At 40.5% G+C, this 22,153-nt stretch overlaps 1 protein-coding gene across 2 annotated transcripts in view; it reads right to left on the reverse strand.

Annotated features, from left to right (window-relative positions):
- The window catches only part of LOC144612662 (myosin-IIIb-like), a 250,549-nt gene that overhangs the window by 114,875 nt on the left and 113,521 nt on the right, over positions 1-22,153 (reverse strand). Inside the window, exon 9 of one of the 2 annotated variants that reach the window (XM_078451161.2) lies at positions 13,438-13,583. In XM_078451161.2, the coding sequence (XP_078307287.1) occupies positions 13,438-13,583 (146 nt within the window). Of the gene's footprint in view, positions 1-13,433; positions 13,584-22,153 lie in introns of those variants that run through there. The other variant, XM_060621589.3, reaches the window with a different exon arrangement.

Raw genomic sequence — 22,153 nt, forward strand, 5'->3', positions numbered from 1 at the left:
GCAAAGTTGTAGGCTATAGAATCAACGTACAGAAATCAGTTGCAGCAGGGTGCCTGAGTGGCTCAGTTGGTTAAGCATCTGACTTCGGCTCAGGTCATGATCTCATGGTTGGTGGGTTCAAGCCCCGCGTTGGGCTCTGTGCTGACAGCTCAGAGCCTGGAGCCCACTTCAGATTCTGCGTCTCCCTCTGTCTGCCCCTCCACCGCTTGCACTCTTGTCTCTCACACTGTCTCAAAAATGAACATTTAAAAAAATTAAAAAGCATATTTAAAAAAATTTTTTTAAAGAAATCAGTTCCATTTCTATATACCAATAATGGAGCAGCAAAAAGAGAAATCAAGGAATCAATCCCATTTACAACTGCACCAAAAACCATAAGATACCTGGGAATAAACCTAACCAAAGAGATAAAAGATCTGTATGCTGAAAACTATATAAGGCTTATGAAAGAAACTGAAGAAGACACAAAGAAATGGAAGAACATTCCATGTTCATGGACTGGAAGAATAAATACTGTTAAAATGTCTATACTACCCAAAGCAATCTAAATATTCAATGCAATCCCTATCAAAATAACACCAGCATTCTTCACAGAGCTAGAATAAACAATCCCAAAATTTGTATGGAACCACAAAGACCCTGAATAGCCAAAGTAATGTTAAAAAAGAAAACCAGGGGCGCCTGGGTGGCTCAGTTGGTTGAGCGTCTGACTTCGGCTCAGGTCATGATCTCACAGTCTGTGGGTTCGAGCCCCGTGTCGGGCTCTGTGCTGACAGCTCAGGGCCTGGAGCCTGCTTCGGATTCTCTGTCTCCCTCTCTCTCTGCCCCTCTCCCGCTCATGCTCTGTCTCTCTCTCTGTCAAAAATAAACATTAAAAAAAAATTTTTTTTAAATAATAAAAAAAAAAAGAAAACCAAACCTGAGGGCATCATAATTCTGGACTTAAAGCTGTGTTACAAAGCTGTAATCCTCAAGACAGTATGGTACTGTCACAAAAGCAGACACATAGTTCAATGGAACAGAATAGAGAACCCAGAAATAGACCCACAAATCTACGGCCAACTAATCTTCAACAAAGCAGAAAAGAGTATCCAATGGAAAAAAAGACAGTCTCCTCAGTAAATGGTGCTTGGAAAACTGTACAGTAACACGCAGAATAAAACTGGACTACTTACTTTCTTATATCATACACAAAAATAAACTCAAAATGGATGAAAGATCTAAATATGAGACAGTACCATCAATATCCTATAGGAGAAAATAGGCAGCAAACTCTTTGACTTCAGCCACAGCAACTTCTTACTAGACATGTCTCCAGAGGCATGGGAAACAAAAGCAAAAATGAACTACTGTGACCTAATCAAGATAAAAGCTTCTGCACAGAGAAGGAAACAATCAACAAAACTAAAAGGTAACCAACCAAATGGGAGAAGATACTTGCAAGCAACATTATCTGATAAAAGGTCAGTATCCAAAATCTATAAAGAACTTATCAAACTCAACACACACACACACACACACACACACACACACACACACACACACCACACACACACACACAAAACAAATAATCCAGGGGTGCCTGGGTGGTTAAGCGTCTGACTTCAGCTCATCTCATGATCTCACAGTTTGTGAGTTCCAATCTAGCATTGGGCTGTCTGCTGTCTGCACAGAGCCCACTTCAGGTCCTCTGTCTCCCTCTCTCTCTGCCCCACCCCCGCTTGCACACGCACTCTCTCTCTCTCTCTCACAAAAATAAATATTAAAAACAAACAAAAACAATAAAGAATCCAGTGAAGAAATGGGCAGATGACATGAATAGACAGTTTTCCAAAGAAGACATCCAGATGGCTAACAGACACATGAAAAGATGCTCAACATCAATCATCATCAGGGAAACACAAATCAAAACCACAATGAGGTGCCACCTCACACCTGTCAGAATGGATAAAATTAACAACTCAGGAAACAACAGATGTTGGCAAGGATGTGGAGAAAGGTAAACATTTTTGCACTGTTCATGGGAATGCAAACTGGTGCAGCCACTCTGGAAAACAGTATGGATGTTCCTAAAAAATTAAAAATACAACTACTTGGGGTGTCTGGGTGGCTGAGTCAGAGGAGTGTCCAACTTCAGCTTAAGTTGTGATCTCTGGTTCATGAGTTCAAACCCCACATGAGGCTCTGCACTGTTAGAATTATGCTTAGGATTCTCTCTCTCTCTTGCTGCCCCTTCCCAACTTGTGCCCTCTCACTTGCTCTCTCTCTCTTTCAAAATAAATAAACATTAAAAAAAATGTAATCACTTTGGGGACTCTTAATGACAGAGAACAAACTGAGGGTTGATAAAAGGAGTTGAGTGGAAGGATGGGCTAAATGGGTAATGAGCATTAAGTAGGGCACTTGTTGGGGCTCAGAGTGCCCAGTTGGCTTGGTCAGTTAAGCAACTTGGGCTCTGATCATGATCTCAGTTTGTGAGTTTGAGCCCTGCATCAGGCTCTGCGCTGACAGCTCAGAGCCTGGAGCCTGCTTTGGATTCTCTGTCTCCCTCTCTGTCTGCCCTTCCCCTGTTTGTGCTCTCCTTCAAAATAAATAAACATTTAAAAAAAAAAAAAAAGGAAAACGGCACTTGTTGGGATGAGCACTGTGTGTTATATGGAAGTGTTGAGTTATTGGGATCTACTCCTGAAACCAATACTACACTATATTTTAACTAACCTGAATTCTAATAATAATAATAATAATAATAACAATAGTAATAATGATAAATTTTTAAAAATTGATCTTAGAATCATCTGGGGAAACTGTGAAATATAAAGCAATACGCATGTTATTACAAACATGTATTTGTGTAAATTAAATATATATTTTTATAAATGCTGCCCGTGACCCCAGATCAATTACACTGGAATCTCTGGGGGTGGTGTCCAGGGGCTGGTATTTTTTTAAAAACTCCCATGGGATTCTAACCTATAGCTAAAACTAAGAACCCTGTGCTGGGTGAGAGTCATTGCTGTAGAGAACAGCCCTGGCCCTACAGTTGGGTGACTACTCACATCCCTCTCTACTGAGCCCCTTCAAAATGCAGGGAGGAAGCCGAAGAAAATAGTTTACATAGGCCCACTTATCTGAGTGCAAAACATTCTGCTTACAGGTGGTGCCATTTCTGCCCCTCTGAGAGTTGAAATGATGGACTGGTGAAAGAGTAGAAGAGGAAATAGCACCCAAGTGTCCAAATCCCCATTTGAAATGCTAGCTTCAGGCCAGTTAGAGTTCTGCCTAGATAAGACTCTCCTGAAGCAGAGTTTGAGTGTGGTGCCCAGAATGAAGCCATCATTCCAAAAGGGCTCTGACTGGGACAGAACCAATGTGGGGGTGGGGTGGTATTTGTTCTGTTTATTAAACCTCATATTAACCACACATGATTATCTTCCTGTTTGACTCCTCGGGTTTACAGCCACAATTGAATTCATTTTCCCCTTGTGGGTTATAAGGCCATGGCTGTCAGTCTGTAGAGCTCACCAGGGTTTCTGAGTTGCTTGCTAGAAACCCCCATTGCTCTTGACAACTGAGATCTTTTGGAGTTCCAAGTCTGTCATCCCACATACCAGCTACCCTTCATTTATGTGAACAACAGGCTACCAATGTCCTCCAACTCATTACAAATTTTAAAACATTCAACAGGTAGGGTGATCAGCAGAGCCCTGCCCAAGGCCTCTAGGACTTCCTCTGCCATGTTGACATCGACACCATTACCCAGCGTTCCTTAATACAACCTTTCTTGGGTATGATCCATCACTACCACCATTCTCCAGCCTACCTTCTCCACTTTAGCCACAAAGATATCACAACAGATTTTACCTAAAGGCAAAATTACAAATATATTATGTCTAAGACAATTCCCCTTTTGTAGCAGCCTTTCAATAATGCCAAATAAGGAAACTAATCTGACATGGCTTACTTTTAGTGAACCCATCCTAATTTCTAATTATCACCACTTTTTTTTCTAAGAATTCACAAATCATTCAAGGAAAAAAAAAAGAATATTAGTAATTAGCCCATAATGAAAGTCAAGCTCACCAGGTAGTAATTTGCAGATTCTGCCTTCTTCTCTTTTTTGAAGAATTGTAGCATATCCTCCCTTTTCCACTCCTCAAACACTGTTCTTATGCTGCAGAATTCTTCCAAGATTACTAACAGTGGGTCAGCAGTCTTACCTGTATATTCTCTCAGTACCTGGGGTATCACTCGTCCCAGCAGAGAAACCTGAACTCATCTGAAACAACTAAGTGCTCTCCTTACAATCCCCTTGACTGGTTTGAGTTTCTGTCTCCATTTGCCAATGTTTTTAGCCTTTCCAGGCTGGGCTAGAAAAAAGTCATTCTCTTTGGTGGAAAAAAATGGAAGTAAAATGGAACCTGATCCAGAGTCAGTGCCCTCTGCATAGAACTCCTATTCCTGTCCCTTTACCTGGGGACAAAACATTTCCAGAACCTGAAGGAAGTTTGTACCTATCAAGGAGGCTAAAGGGACCCTGTAGAAGGAGGCAAACAACCCCCAATCACACAACTCATCCACCAAGCAAAGTCACCACAAAGATGGAACTGATGGGAAAGGAAAGACACTGTGGCCCCAGTTCTCTTCAGAGAATGACAGCATCACCCGACTCACTGTAGACACACTGGGAGTTGGGACTAGGGCCAGCTCTGCTTCAAAATGGGCAGTTCCTGTCATACACTTATGGGTGTGTATGGGGGCAAGAGGAGGGTCCTCATCTCCTAGGAGTGTGTCTATTAACAAAGAAGTTGTGACCATGAATATTCATGGCAGAGTCCTTCAAACAGATACAGTAGTAGTAGCAAGGATTTACTGAAAATCAGTCTTGATTCTCTCTCAATTCCCCATACAATCATCATTCAATCACTTAGCTAAACTTCCAAATGATTGATCTCATGGGTAGCTCTTTTGAGTAGAAATTTTTAATTCTTGAGCTACACAGGAAAGCAAAGTGCTTTTTTGGGATTTTTTTTCTTTGTTAGCAACCAGCAAAAATCAATTGTTTACTATGAACTGTTCTGAGCACTTTACATTGATTCCCTGCTTACAACAATTCTGTGAAGCTGATAGTTTTCATATCTCCATTTTACAGAGGGTGAAGCTAAAGCACAGACATTAAGTAACTTCATCAAGTTGATACAGCTTGAAGGTAGTAATGGTAGTATTTGAACCCACAGAGACTGACTGTAGAACACTCAGCTGTGGTAAACTGATTGCAGAAATAGACCAGTTTTCTACCCCTTTCTGTGTCTATGCTTGGAACCCTGTCACCAATGTGAGACCAGCCCCGGCTAGCCTACCAGGGGATGAGAAACCACATGGAAGAGAGCCAAGTCATCCTAGCCAACGTCATCCTAGACCAGCCAGCCCCCAGCCAAATCCCCAGCTGACCACAGATGCATGAGTGAGCCCAGCCAAGATCCACAGAACCACCCTGAGACCCAACAGAGTCATGAAAAATAATAAATGATTATGGTTTTAAGCAACTAAGTTTGGGGGTGTTTTGCTACTTACCAGTAGATAACGGATACACCAATGCTTAACCACTACACTCTATTTTCTTTCACTAGTTTCATCTGACTCTAGGATTCTCCCAGAATGGATAGCTTCAGCTATGAAAAGCCTTCCTCCAGACTACCACCTTACCTCTCTTCATCCTTGTGTTGCCCCTACCATACCACTATGCCAACCTATGAAAGGAGTTTATAAATATTCCTCACCTTTACTCCCTTGTTTTTTCTAGAATCAAGAGGAAACTAGGGTATTTCAAACCCTTTGGTACTATTTAGAGCTCTGTTTCGTTGTCTCTCCTCTTTGCCCATCTCGCCATCATTTAGGAGCTAAGTTGGAATTAGCCAAAGTGAGTGGTGCCAAAATAACGAAATCAGGGTAATGGGGGAAAAGCACGGGTAGTGCTGTAAATCAACACCTCTCATTCTCTGGCCTTTCCCTTCTCTCAGGATGGGCTTCTTACTCAACGTGGATGGGGAGTGGCAGGCAGTCCCTGAAGGCACACTCCTCCTTTGCCACCTGATCCCCAAATGAAAACCTGCAAAGCTGAACTCTTCCTGCCTGCCAGGATTCAGGGGGCAGCAAGCTGCACCTCCACAGGAACTAACAGCCCCAGCTGCTCAACTCAAATTAAAAAAGAGTTCAGAAACATGTTCCACAGAGTGGAGGCCTTCTGGGGCATTTCTTCCAGCTGCCTCCAGCTACTGTGTTCCCAAGGAAATGAAAAGGCTACTCCAGGGGAGAGAAGGGGCACCCCTAAAGCATCCTGAGGGATAGGGACCACAATCCCCTAAAAATGGGACTAGAAATCTCCCAAAGAAAGAAAAACATTCATAAAAGACTACTGTTTTTCTACGGGAGTATTTCAAAACTTTTTTTTTCCTGTTAGGAACTCAATAAATGCTAAATGATGCTAATTCTTCTAGCTCTTCTTGCTTTATGAGGGAAGCTGGGATTGTGAGGGTTCCTTGCTCAAAAGGCCAATAGCTAAGCGACCTGGGTTGGTGAAGAGAAACCAAAATTCCCCGGGGGCAGATCTAGCCTTACTGTGCCATTAAACACCCAACCCCCTCACTCATTACACTTCAACAACAATAGTTTAGTTTTAATTTCTTTTCCATATATTTCACAGCCCTAAGGGAAAATGTCCTGTGACAATTCTGTAATAGTAAGACAATTACTGGTGACTCAGGGCTCCCTGCTGCCTCTGCATCCTCTCACAGCTGAGGAGCAGGCTTCCCATGTAGGAACAATTTGGTTCCTGAATTAGTAAAGTCAGAATACAAAGAATCTTTACCTTTAAAAAAGGATAGAAATTCAGATGCAATTTGATGAAAATTCAGTGCAAGGATTCTGTTTCAGAACAAGAGTCAATTGTAGGCATTGGGTCCCTGAAGAAACCTTTCAATTAAACTCACAAATGTTTCAAATTACCCTTTCTAAGCGCACCACCCACATCATTCAAGAACCCTGAGAGTATCTTTTTTGATTTTTCCTCCTTGTTCCTCTTTTCTTTACTATCCAACTTCTGCCATTTTCACCTGTGACAATGAATAAGGAAAGCACAGGAAAAGTGTTCTTCTTGAGAGAGGAAAAAAAAAGAAGAAACCCCTGCCTTACAACTCAAGCGCTCAAAACAAGCCTAATTTAAAGTGAACAGTTAGAGATGTCCTAGGTTAAAGGGCATAGCCATCCCCAAATACCCAACAGACTGTGTTCCAAAACACTTCTGTGAATGGGTAGTTCAGAGCTTGGAAAGTTTTTTTCCCATAAGCATAAAGTTCTAGAGACAGGCTAAGTCCTCAGACTCGACCATAAAACTCTAGTTGGCCACAAGAGTCTAATAATGCACCCAAAGTGAGAACTTTAGGTGTTACATTGCCTCCTCTTAAATAACCACTTAAAATAGTTTCCATGAGAGAATGCATGAGAGAATGCCAGAAACAGATTTCCATTTACCCCAGAACCAAAGTGAGCTTTTCCAATCAAAAAAATAAGAGGAAGGTGAAGGGGGAGGAGATTCTGGCTATACCAGAAATAGCCCTGATGTGGCAGACGCAAGTTTTCCAAGAAGGGTAGGATGGGACAGGAACTTCTGGGTACAATAATGATAACCTGAAATGCCTCGCCAGTTTTATGTAACATATGTTCTACAATTCTTTAGTTCAAACACTTGTCTTAAGTTCCAAATTAGGAACTAGAAGGCAGTTGCTTAAAAGGGAGTTTGGAAAAGGAAGGGATTTTTGGTTTGGGGGTCATACATAAATCAATGAGCCAAGCAAGACCTATATTCACCTGTGATGACACTTTTGATTTCTATTCTTCAGTTCTGTGGCTGACACAATCGTTGATGTTAATAAGACTCTCTCAGGTTTATAGTGTCCGTTTAAATTGGGAGCAGGAAGAAGGATGCTGGATTATAAGCTTCTTAAAGACTGAGATGTCCTATTTATTTCTGTATACTCCAGTCCCCTTAGTGCTTAATTCATAATTCATTGATAAATAAATATAACTGAAGAGGGGCTTTAACTTTTCAATGTATAGTTGATCCTTGGACAACATGGGTTTGAACTGCATGTGTCTACTTACATGCAGATTTTCTTTGATAAACACAGTTCAGTACTGTAAATGTACTTTCTCTTCCTTGATTTTCTTAATAACATTTTCTTTTCTCTTGCTTAATTCAGTGTAAGAATACAATATATATTGTCAAATTGGTTTCCATATAACACCCAGTACTCATCCCAACAGGTGCCAATTTGACAATAAATTTCATATTAAAAAATAACAATAAAATTTAAAAAAAGAAAGAAAACAAGGGATTACATGCAGAAAGAAAAAGGAGAGACAAACTAAGAAACAGACTTGTTAACTATAGAGAATAAATGAAGAGAGGTGGGAAGGGGATGGGCTAAATGGGTGATGGGTATGAAGGAGGACACTTGTTCAGATGAGCACTGGGTGTTGTATGTAAGTATTTAATCACTATATTTTACAACTGAATCTAATATTACCCTGTATGTTAACTAGCTGGAATTCAAATAAGTTCTTAAAAATGTGAAAAAAATACAATATATAATACATATAACATATAGAATACGTGTTCATCAACTATTTACGTTATCTGTAAGGCTTCCAGTCAAAAGTAGGCTATTAGTAGTCACATTTTGGGAGACTCAAAAGTTAAACGTGGAGGGGTTGGTACCACTAACCCCCATGCTGTCTAATGGTCAACTATAGCTGCAAAAATATTGGGCTTTGGAGTCAAAGTTCTCAGATTCAAACCATTTTCCTCCATAGGTGCATAAACAAAGGCTTCTAGTTTTCTCCTCCAGAAAAAAGGGTGGTGATAGTATCCACCTCAGGGTCATTGTAGGGATTGATGCATTTATATTTGGGAAACACACAGCACTGTGCCTGCCGCACAGTTAGCACTCAATAAATCTAAGCTATTATTATTTTTCCATCATCATTTAGCTAGTTATCCTGTATTCTGCCCCAAATTAGTTTCTCAGGGAATTTAGAAAACATGAAAGTTGATGGTATAGCAGGTTGAACTGTGGCCCCCAGAAGATATGTCCACTTGGAACCTGAGAATGTGATCTCATTTGAGATAAGGGGCTTTTGCAGATGTAATTAAAACAAGGATCTTGAGATGAGATCATTCTGGATTAGGACGGGTTTTTCTAAAAACAGTAACAATGTTCTTATAGGACAAGACAAAAAAGAACACACAGAGAGACGGGGAAGAAAGCCACATGAAAGTGGAGGCAGAGACTGGGGTTGTGCTGCCACAAACCAAAGATGACCGGAAGTAACCAGACCTTGGAAGGGGCAAGGAGGGATTGTCCTCTAGAGCCTTCAGAGAGATCGTGGCTCTGCCAACATCTTGACTTCAGACTTCTGGTCTCTAGAACAATACAGCTGTCTTATTTTAAGCCACCAAATTTGTGGTAATTTGTTGTGGCAGCCTTAGGAAACTAATGTACCGTTTGGGTACAGCTTGGAACAACCTAAGTTTGGTGACAAAAGCAAGCCCAAATGTGAACTGGAAATTATCATGAGTTCTCCTTTTTGCAGTGTACTGCAGGGAAATTTCTCTTTAGAAAGGGAAAACCACTGGCTTTAGGAACTGGAATGTTCAGGCCATTCTGGCCCATCCACTCCCAGCCAAAGACATTTCTGCTGGGAATGCTGAAAACATTCTACACTTATCCACAAGGAATGAAGCGGCAGTACTATGCAATGTGTGGCAAGAGTCAGCCTCTATCTGGCCCCAAATAAATGGGCGGGCAACACAGCTCTTAGCCCTTGTCCAACAGACACAGCCACACTGGTCCCCACTGCCTTCCTGACTCCCATCTATGAAGGTCAAAGGGGTCATGAGGCAAAGATTCCAAGCTAAGGAAAGATACTTAGTTGCCAAGAGAGAAATATAATTGTATATTTCTCCTAACTCTATGGGTTCTTGCAATTACATCTATGAAATGGATCTCCCTTTAAATGAAAAAAATATATCCAGGTCATCAGCAAGATCCTTCTAATAAGCCTTTGACATTTTAAAGGAGTCCTCAGGAGAGGGTCATCAGAGAGATGTTATCAAATCCACTGATGCCCAAAGAAATGGCTTTCATTCTTTTCCTCTCTTCTAACTCCTAGAGAAAAATAGCAGCAGACAGAGCAGTGACTGTCAGAGAGGGGTGACTTTTTTGGAGCAAAGGCGTTAGACAAGATGACACATGCTGACGGGTTCAGCAAATAGTGGATGCTGTCACAATCAGCAGATAATTTCTGTGTGTTTGCAATGTAGGAAAGACTGTGAGTCACGCAGCATTTCAAAGACAGGTCACGAATACTCCATGTGTCATCTTCTAAAGTGAAGGTCAAAAGAAAGGAGAAGGTGCCTCCAGAAGGAATGGAGGCAGAGGGGGGAAAAGTAAGGAGCCCTGTGTGCAGGCAAGTCAACCACATCCAGGCAGGTCTTGCTTCATGCTTTCTGACAGTGTCCAGGGAACCTGTGTAATTATCTGCCTGTTGACACCTGAGGCTCTCATCTCACATGTAACCAGCACCTCATTCTTTCCTAAGTCCTTCAGAACCTGTGAAAGTTATATCTTCCCTGACTCAGTAAAGGTCTTCTTTTCTTCCCTTATTTGGTACTTATTTCCAGTAAGGAAGGTTGCAGGGAAGAGGAGAGTTAGGAGGGCCAAAGAAGGAAGCCACATACAATGTTCTGGATCCTAGAATACTCTGAAATGGACTTCATTGTTTAACTAGAGGGAATTCCAGAACAGCAAAGACACTCATAACCAAATAGGAAAAAAACCAGAAGCCAAATGGATTAAACAGATTTTTGTCATTACTTGTCACTTTCTCTTCTCCATCAGGAAAGAAAATGCTGAAAGAATGGGAAAATGAGAGAGGGAGAGAGAGAGTACCCCATGAAACACACAGGTAAATAATTTGAGTGCCCAGTTAAAATATGTAAATGCTTAATTTTTCCACTCTCCATCAAAGAGCTTTTCTGAAGAAATGCACATTTTTAGCACTCAAAATTAAGATAGTATGAACACACATGCACACACACACACACACACACTTGCTTGGTCAATCCACAAATACTTCGTAAGAGCAATACATAATTCTAATTGACAGGGTAAATTTTTTTTATTTTTTTAAATGTTTATTTTTGAGAGAGAGAGACAGAACACCAGCAGGGGAGGGGCAGAGAGAGACTGAGACAGAATATGAAGCAGGATCCAGGCTCTGAGCTGTCAGCACAGAGCCCAACACAGGGCTCAAACCCATGAACATGAATGGTGAGATCATGACCTGGGCAGAAGTCAGACGCTCAACCAACTGAGCCACCCAGGCACCCCTTGAAAGGGTAATTTTTAAGTAAATAACTTGGGGAGTATAAGACGCTGTGCAGTATATGCAAATATGCTACATTTAAAAAAAAATCCATCCTTCCTGCACAGGAACGTCAAGTTGGTTGTTAAGGTTGGGACAGTGGCAAGTATTCAGCACATAGAATCTCACTGAGGATCTGCTGACTGATTATTGTTGACATTTCCCAGTTTGATCTGATTCATCACTTGTGCAGGAACCAAGAGATGGTAAAAGGGCAGGAGATTACATTAAAAGGAGAAAAAGAAAGCTTTAACGTATGTTAGGGTAAGAATCCTTGTTTCCCCTAAAATCCTTTTCTAGCAATTGTCCTGTTCCTGGGATTCACCCTGTCCGGAAGCAGGCAGTGGGGGAAGGGAGCTTGGTTATTTGTATTTCAAAGGTCTAGGAGCTTCTCCCAAGATGGAAGAAGTGAAGTACTGAGATTATTAGAGATCAGAGACTTTGCTAGGCACAGAAGCAAGCCCAGAGGAGTCATTGGAGATGAACAGTCTATTTAAACAAACACACACACACACACACACACACACACACACACACTTTCTAAGCTGCCTCACATTTATCACCCTATGAAATTTTTGAACAGGTGGTCTGTACACAAACACATACTTTAAAAAAGAAAAAAATATATACCCAAGTAGATGATGTCTTATCAGAAGTACATATATCCTGCTAATAAGAAGCCACACTTTAATTCTGATCTCTGGGAAATTATGTGGCCACAGTAAATAAATGGTGAAAAGTTAATGATTTGTAAAAAATCAAAGCATACACACATACCATCCCAGACACCATTTCTCATTTTCTGACATATTACTGCATACAACAGTGCTTTTGGTCCTGCATTCGTACTTTGTTTTAAATGATCACCAGACTATTAATTTTAAAAGCCAGGAGCTTTGTCTGTTCTTCCAATCTCCTGGACTTGTGTTTGTACTTTGGAAAAAGCAAAAAGACCAATCCTGACTTGGGTGGGAATCATTTTTGGAATAATGGTGGGTAGTGGTTCACATCTGGATTAGGTATAAAACGATAACACTATGATGATGAACACCACAGGCTTCATCTGCATTTAAATAGACCTAATCAGAAATGCAAATTGCAATCAGGAGAGATTTTTAAAGGCTGTGTGATTGTGCAGATAAGGAAAGGTTAACACTTGCACTGTTAAAGTAGTTAAACAGCTCCAAGCCGGCCCAGAGTCTTCCTTTGAAAGAGAAATGTGGAGGGTACAAATCTCTTAATCTGCCACCCAACCAGGACAGAGCTCACCCGATTGCTTCCTTTTCGGTAACTAGAAGCTTAAGCGGCCAAACAGCAGTCCAATTCTGATGAAAGACAAACAACCAAATCTCTAGTACAAACCCCTAATGAATACATACAATAGAAAATATACTGGCATTTAAATACCCTCCAAACAGACCTCTTTCAGCACAATGTCCCATTGAGATGGAAATCAGGGGATGGAGAGTAAGTCTTATAACTGATTCGCTTAGCTGATGTTTTTTAGTGCTTCTCTGGGTGTATACGAAAATATAATACACATTTCTTATCCCCAAATTTTCCTGAATACTCGAGAAAGATTCCAATAAACAGAATGACCAGATGTGATTATATAATTAAAAAGAGAAAATCAGCATTTAGAGAGATTATTTAACCCAAATTTGTATTTTTAGTCCTCTTGTGCAAAGCACAATAAATGAGTATCTCAGAAAAATAAGAGTACTGAAAATCTGCAATGGTTACAATATAGTCCTATTATTCTTTGGGATATGCTTTAACGAACAGTCATCTCTTTTTTCCCCCACTCCCCCTTTTGTTCCCCCCCAAAAGAAATACATTTTACAATTAGGCTTTCTTAGGTTTGGCCAGAAATTGTTTACAAACTACTTATTATCCCTCTTAACCAGACTCTTTCACAAAGAACTAATAAGCCAAGAGCGCCATCTTGTGTCCTACCTTGGAATCTTAAAAAGCGTTTTCACAGGATGCATGTCAAAGAGGGGAGGGTCTCCATCCCCCAGTTCAATAGCTGTGATCCCCAAGGACCAGACGTCACAGCGAGCGTCATAGGAAGAGTCATACTGCTGCTCACAAGCAATGACCTATCAGACAAAAACAAGACACATCAATCCCACTGCCACCTCAGATGTCCTAAAAGACCCTCAGCCAATCTTAGCCCCCTTCTTAGTTCCCTTATTTACACTGATATTGAATTCCAGAGATAATAAGGTATGTGTTACCTAGACTTTATTTGTGTGTGATTAATTTATCATCTGGTATGTTCATTAGCCTTTAAAAATGTGTCATTTCAGTACAATAAACATACACTGAATCCTCTAGGTACAAGTGCAAGGGAAGAACAGTGCAAGGGAAGACACAAGAGTGGACACCTCACTGAGCCCACTCTGACATCCCTTAAGGCTTTGTCTGCATCCCTCACCTCACTGCCAGCTGCTGAATTCAACAATGAGGAACAGTTGTTCGAGAAGATGCTTGTTACCGGCACAAAATCCCCAGGAGTGTAGCCAATTGAGCAGAAAGATGTTGGAAGACTGGAAGACTGATGTGGTTAACCTAAAATAGGAACCACTCCTTCCCATCCCTTTTTTCCAGGAACATCTGCCCCCACCTCAAACCCCAACAACTGGTTTGTATTTCAGCAGCAGGTGCTGTGTCAGTGACTGGCCTGACTGGATACAAGAGCAACAGAACCAGAAAATGCCCCTGGGTTTGTCACCGGTTTGGAGACCATGGAACCCTGTGAGGAAATCTCTATCTTTGAGTCAAACATGAAAAGCCCCTCTACTCAGACTCAGAGGCTATCACAATGGGGTTGGAAGAAGGTTGGGGTAGGCGAGAGAGTGAAAGAACCAGATGTCCCTACTATTTGACCCAGAGAATGGAAGAACCAAGCATCCCTATTTGACCTGAAATCTGCCTTCTTAACCAAGGATGATCTTTGGCTATGGACAGGTGGGAAACTTTGAGAGTCTGATGATGTACAGGTCCAAACAGCCTATGAGGTAGACAAGTGACATCACTGGAGAGCAGTGAGGGGCCAGAGCGACAGGCCTGCCTGCCCCGTTAGGCCCCAGAAAGTATTTGGCTTTAACTCTGAGTGAGACGGGCCAACTGGTTGTGAAGAGCAGAGGAGTGAGATTTGGCTTACATGTTAGCAGGGTCACTCTGGTTGCTGTGCTGACGATATACGTTGAAATGGGACATGAGTGGAAGGAGCAGAACCAGTTTTAAATGCTACTACAAGAATCCAAACTACAGATATTGACACAGTGAGAAATAATCACACTGATTATATAATTTTGAAAGCAGAGCCAACCAGATTGGCTGACTGGGGCTTATAAGAAAGAGGAATTAAGGACAAGTCCAGAGCTTTTGATATATGAGCAATTCCAGAATGGAACTGATATTTAATGAGACGAGGAAAACAGGAAGAGAAGCAGGTTTGAGCTGAAAGCAGGAGTTCCATTTAGGACATGTTAAGTCTGAGATGCCTGTGAGAATCCAGATGGAGAAGTTCATTTTAGCCAGGTAGGTCTTGTACCTGACTAATGACCTGGAGAATAAACGTGTGTTGTTTTAAGCCTCACACGTGCAATATTACTATGGCAATGACAGAAAATTAACACACTGCTCAGACCCACTTAATTGGACTTACAAGGCCAAACGTGCCTATTGTCTTGCCTGAGACCTGATGCTTTTGCTCCTATAATTGCCCTCTACCCTCTCTTCTGGTTTCTGAACTGAAGAACGTTTTTCCATGTACCTGCAGCCCTGGCCTGATCCCAGCCCCATCTGATAGACTACCTGCCACAGAATATCCTGCCATACTTTTTACACATTATTTTCAAATGTGCATTCAAACTAAAGTTAAAATAATTCCAACTTCAGGACCAGAAGCCATTTCATTGCCCCACAAGACCTCACTTTCAACACCCCAATCAGGTGAGAAGTATCACTATTTTTTTTTTTTTTAATTTTTTTTTTTTTTTTTCAACGTTTATTTATTTTTGGGACAGAGAGAGACAGAGCATGAACGGGGGAGGGACAGAGAGAGAGGGAGACACAGAATCGGAAACAGGCTCCAGGCTCTGAGCCATCAGCCCAGAGCCTGACGCGGGGCTCGAACTCACGGACCGTGAGATCGTGACCTGGCTGAAGTCGGACGCTTAACCGACTGCGCCACCCAGGCGCCCCGAAGTATCACTATTTTTAAAGATCTCCAGAGAAGGCTATTCAAACACCTTTCCTTTCAGAAATGACATCTCTAAACATGTGGGACAAACATAATTTTAAACCTATCAATCAGAGCAAATAGCTCACCATTCTTACATGTTCGTGTGAAGGAAAGAAAAATAAGACTCTGTCCTTCCCCAACAAAAGTTACAGTCAATTAAGATTTAAAGTGAACCTATAATAATCAAATGACAAACCATGGCAACTCTAAATGGCCTAAGACAATGTGTACTAGTATGTCCAGTGAAGGATATGGGCTCCAAATGCTTGGGATATTAGAGGGAGATCATGCCAGGGGAAGCAAGACAGCAAAAAGTGTCTAGTGCCCAAACTCCACATCTTCAAATATGTTGGAGCTTGAGCACAGCTTCAAATGAAGTTGGAGGAAATTCAAATCAACTTCTAGCCATCTTGGATGAGACACAAAAGGTAGTTCCAAGAACCCATCCAAATGTGGGAATGGAGACATCCTAACGTTTCTCAAATGCAGTCGTAAAATATTCAAAACATTCATCTGGTTTCAATTTCTCTTTGCAGACAGACATTATCTTCAGTTCCATCTGATTGAAAAGTATCTTTTGGCCAAATCCTCTTCCCAAAACTCAGTAAGTAATGTGACAAATTCTTTAAGCTCAGCCTTCCAAAGAAGTTTACAGAAAATTTTGCTACTAAAATAATTCACAAATAATTACAGAGTGCCCACGAGCCAGTCATGGTACTAGGCCCCAGGGAGAGAAAGCTAAATTCACACTGAATTGAATCCTCATCATCATTCTGTGAGGTAGGTGCTATCATCACCTAGCACAGGTGTAGAAACTGAGGCACAGCATAGTTAAATAGCTTATCCATGGCCCACAGTGAGTCATTGTCAGGGCCAGAATTTGAACATAGAGAAGAGACCAGCAAACAAATCATTATAATATGATAAATGTGCTACATAATAAAGTTTATGTTCAAAGAATGGTTGAATTATCAGCTTCTGTACTCATATTGTGAATAAATTAACCAGGTTTCTTGAGACTTTTGCCACCTCAACTCCATCTTCTCAGAAGGAATCTCTTTTTCAGGACCAGTCCTTCAGAGGAGTGAAAGACCCTTATATGGGCCACATGTGTGATGGGATTTACAGGTGCACTCTAAGAGGATGCATCTCAACTAAGGTCAACACATCCTGGATCTGGATTCCTTATCTATCCAACACCAAAATCTACAACTATTTCTTAAGGAGAAGTAATCTCATTCTCCTTAGCATAGCATTCTCCTTGTTTCTAGGTAAAATAAAGCTGAATTAAGAATGCTTAGATGTTAAATAAATAAAAAACGTTGAAAAAAAATTAAAAAAAAAAAAAAAAAGAAAAGAAAAGCGTCCGACTTCAGCCAGGTCACGATCTCGCAGTCTGTGAGTTCGAGCCCCGCGTCAGGCTCTGGGCTGATGGTTCAGAGCCTGGAGCCTGTTTCCGATTCTGTGTCTCCCTCTCTCTCTGCCCCTCCCCCGTTCATGCTCTGTCTCTCTCTGTCCCAAAAATAAATAAATAAAAAACGTTGAAAAAAAAAAAAAATTTAAAAGAATGCTTAGATGTCCCATTGGTCTTTGGTTTCCTTGCCAGGAGGAGGAGGCAACCTTTCAAAGAGCACTCTGAATCAGATGTTCCAGCCTCCACCAAGGACAGTGGCAATGGCAAATAAGTATATGGTGGTCAGACCAAGTTTCCCAGGTTCTGTAAGTCATATTAAAGGGACGGAGAGAGACAGGGTGAGATGGCATTGACTCAGGCCAGGACCCCAAACACCTCATTCTTTCATACCTCTCCAACTCACCTCAGCCAGCCCAAGGAGGAGACCCACCAAGGCAAGTGTATATGCTCCTTTACCTGGAGCCTTTGCTTCAATCATAGCAGTATTAGTGATGTTGATAGGGAATAGGGAAGAGGGAAGATAGAATAATCGTTAAGAGAGAGCTCGGGGAAAGACCTTAATGACTTAATATGCACAGAGATTTAATATGGGTGGTTAGGAAAAGGGACACACCCAGGAAGACTGACATTTTGATCCTGGGTGATCAGGAGAATGATGGTGCCATCAGGGATGTCAAGAAGAGAAGTCAGTTTGGCAGGCAGTATAACAAGTTCAAACTGGGTCTGAGTTCTACCCCTCACCAGATGCAGAAAAATATCTTGTGCTCTTTGGAACTCACTTTCTTTTCACATGTAAATGCAATAAGAAAACAAAATTCTATTAAGATCAGAAGCACAATATACTAAAGGGTAACAATAAAATACAAGTTTTCAGTGACTACCTGAAGTTGTATAATGCAGTAAATATATCTTACATTTCAGAACTGAATAGATTTTAATCTCTCTATTGTTAGTTGCCAACAAACTAGTCACAATTTGTGGTTTTAATATACAGTTCTAAGTACCAGAAGCAGATACCAGGTTGTTTATCATGAACAAATACGTGTATTTATCTTAATCCAGTGTTGTGAATAGAAAACCTGCTAATAAATGTCAATTTTACAAAGTATAGATTCTCCAAAGTTGATTTTAAAGTCCCACAGCATGTTGGAGGTTGATATGAAGAGAATATGTCTTCTGGAATGTTCCATGAGACATATGTATGGACTGTTACAAAATGCTTAGTGTACCCAGTAAAGGCTAAGAACATAGCATTAAATGAATCAAAATGGAGACAGAGTCCTAGCACAGTAATTGCTAGTGGCATAATCACTCCAAGATTAAAATATTATCTGAGTCTCAATGAGTTTCAGTGGCATATAAATCCCTACATACTTCTGCATAGCCACTTTTAACAATCTTCAATTCTCTGACATATCAGTGAGTGTTTATACTGTTTCTGATTTTAATGAATAGTTTTATCCACTTGGTGTTAATCTACCATTAACCGCATCATTTTTTTCTGTTTTAAAGGGGCCAGAGACTTGATGATCTCATCAAAGCGACCCTTGAAGTAAACAGAAGTAACCCAGGGTGAGGATTATAATCCTTATCTTTCTTCCCTCCCTGTCCACATCAATTTGTGGCACTCTTCAGAGAAGCTATGCTGAAAATCTTCAGATTGGAATTAGAAAATCTCAACTCTTGGAGCACCTGGATGGCTCATTCGGTTAAGTATCCTACTCTGGCTCAGGTCATGATCTTGTGGTCCTTGAGTTCGAGCCCCACGTCAGGCTCTGTGATGACAGCTCAGAGCCTGGAACCTGCTTTGGATTCTGTCTCCCTCTCTCTCTGCCCGTTCCCCACTAGCATGCACACGCACACACGCTCTCGCTCTCTCTCTCTCTCTCTCTCTCTCTCTCTCAAAAATAAACATTAAAAAATTAAAAAATTTAAAAATTTTAAAAATAAAATAAAAGTCTGAATTCCATTATTTACTTCATTACTCCATTATTATAAATACAGCTGAGTGCCTTTGAGCAAGTCCCTTGAAAACTCTGAGCTGAGTGTCCTTAGTTATAGGGCTCTCACTTTCTACAAAGTGGCAAGGTGTTAATGAATGATCTCTGCTATCCCTCCTGCTCTCATACTCTATGGCTTTACAATTTCCAAGTAAGTGATTCTGGGACTATTTTCAAACAAACAGGCTAACCTCTCCATGCAAATTAGCTAGAGTGAACAGATTATTCTGGGGTGTGAACCAGAAGGCTGGAATTTTTTTGTCAGGAGATTTTATTGCCAATATTTTGTAAAAGGTCTTAAGGTCTACGAAAAGATGCTGGTTGCTGTGATAATGCCTATGTTAGGGAAGATGAGCTTCAGTGACAGAGCAATTGTTTGGATGCTGGTTAATGGAGCATGTCCAGTTTCCTACCTTGAAATGCAAACTTACAGCTCTTCTGGTACACTTAGCCACACTGCTGCTTATTTTAGGAAGAGGAAAAGCACTAATGTTTGGATTACTAACAATATCTATGCATTAGAAGCCACAGTGCCCAGTGGCCATAGCTACTTTAGCCAGAGGTGGGCTTGAGTCTCCCAAATGTGGGTCATTACCACCTTGGCTGCTAAAAACTTTTCTTTCTGGAAGGGCACAAGAACTAGAAATAAGTTTTCACTAAGAGTTTAGTTCCACTGGTCTTTGGAGCAAAGGCTGCAAGTCAACCCTCTTTGTTAGGGCAGTATTCTTTAGCCTTCTTCAGGCTAACGAGTTCCAAAGTTCCAAACTCTCTAAATCTGCCTGTCACTCCTCCCACCCCACAGAGGGAGCACCTCCTCCACTCTCCTGAAGGAGTTTATGGGGTAAAACTGTACCCACCACTTGATAACACAACTGCTTTGACAAATATCATCTCCTTGTCCACCCTTAGGCATAGAGTTGGTTGATTTCCATTGAGGATGGCTGACCCTTTCTTCAGTTACCAGGGGAATGACAGAAAAAACAACTGTCAGTAGCACCTGGATTGTGGGAAAGGTTTGTACTCCTGGTTGGTCAAAGAAAATCCCAGAGCCAGGCATCTTCATTGTGGTTCGCCATCCCCTCACTAGGTTACTTTAGCAAATTACCTAATCTCCCTGCACCTCTTCTTCCCATACAAACCAAGCAACCCCTTTCTCTGGGCCTTGTCTGAAGTACTGCTTATGAAAATGCTGGTTACCCACCGTTTTCTATGGCATCATAATGTTAGTTGTAGATATCACGGGGTCAATGATGCATGCATAACATCTATTTTATTTACTTCTTTAAAACTTTTTTGCAGTCTCTAAAATGCCTAGAGGGAGCATGAATTATTTCTATAACAAAAAAGAGCAAATATTGTCTGGTTTTTTTTTGTCTTGAAAATGTGAATAAGTACTGCAAAGTTTGCTTCAATTTTCAAGGGAGCCTTTCTTTCAGAGTATTTGCTGGCTATTGAGATTCTTCATCAACAAGTTGGCACGTTAAAGGAGTGTCTTGGTCAGAACACTAGGTTCCTGTGAGACTAATACAAGAAGAGTTAAATTCCTTTCCCAACAATATCCCTTTCTATTGTAACCATGAGGCTGGGGGTACTACTCTCACTTTCTCAGGCCATCACAATCCCATGAAATGCCCCATGATTAGAGTTTCATTTCAGCCTAGGCCAAAACTAGGACTTGCTGATAAAGCTTTGAAGATAGGAGTGAGATCCACTTTCTATCTCCTACAAAAAGACTTGGGCTTTAGAACCTGAGGGAACAGTCTCTCCTCATCTCAAGGAACTCATTATCTGAAAAGAACACCTGTATTAGATTAGATGTAAAGGGGATAAAAGACAGTAACACATGAGCTCCTGCATTCAGAAAACCTAGATGTTTCCAACAAGATATTTAACTTATACCATGTATCAAATTATATATCAAATAGCTGCTGGGCTGAAATCTCTTTCAATAATGTGATTTTAACCAATACTCTTAAGTAAATAATATTATAGAAGCACCATCTAACATAAGGAAAAAATATTTTACACTCTTATAAAAAATAACTTACCAAACTTAAAAAAATAGATCCTATTCAGACGATCTCATTTTCCCACTAATATTTTAAAATGTCACCAAAAATGCAGTTAGGTTCACCTTACTTGTTCTAATTTCTCATCTTACTAGAACTGACTGTGTAATCTACAATTATAACCAAAGCTCTATATTAAAATTTCACTCAAGTACACAGGCAAAATGTTGTTATTTCAAGAGCTAAATTCAGCTTTGAAATCGGCAAGGCAAACAGACCTAAAGCTATTAATCCTTGGCTGACCTTGAGCCCAGAAATGCAGTCAACACACTGGCAAATAAGATGGGCTGAGAGGGAGGAAGGCAAATAGGTTTCCTAATTTTGCTTATGTTATTTATGCAGCATAATTGATACTTGTTGATCTTAAAGATTTCTAAAATAGAACTTATCTGGAATTAGAAATTTCAGTTATAAATATTCCAGTGGCAAATATTATTCATCAGCTTTACATATAAAAATCTTAAAGTGTTACAAGCTGAGATACTAAATAAACAAATGAAGTCTCTTCCCTTGGATGAAATATAACTTCAATGGAGGATATATTTGAGATTTGCTTAAATTTTTTTTCCAAAAAGGAGGTGGACTAGAAGAATTGAAATTGATGAGGTTGCTGCTTTTTTTTTTTTTTTTTTTTTTTTTGGTTCTTTTATAAAACTCAAAGCTAGCATTAAATCTATATTTTGTACACTGAGAAATTGCCAAAAATAAGTTAAATTATACTGTCCTTACAAAATTCAGGAAGGTCTTTAATTAAAATATGATGTTCTACAAGACTTTGCTCAGGATTATTAAATTCAGCTTATACCTTTAGAGAAATAAAACAAGGTTCAAATTAATGCCTGTACAACACTAACTTCCCACCATCGTAGTAGAGGATAGAGGGGGACTGGTTCTGGGTTTTATGCCAGCACACAACAATTTTTGCATTTAAATT

Source organism: Panthera onca, chromosome C1, assembly GCF_046562875.1.
Source record: "Panthera onca isolate mPanOnc1 chromosome C1, mPanOnc1 haplotype 2, whole genome shotgun sequence".
Taxonomy (NCBI): Eukaryota; Metazoa; Chordata; class Mammalia; order Carnivora; family Felidae; genus Panthera; species Panthera onca.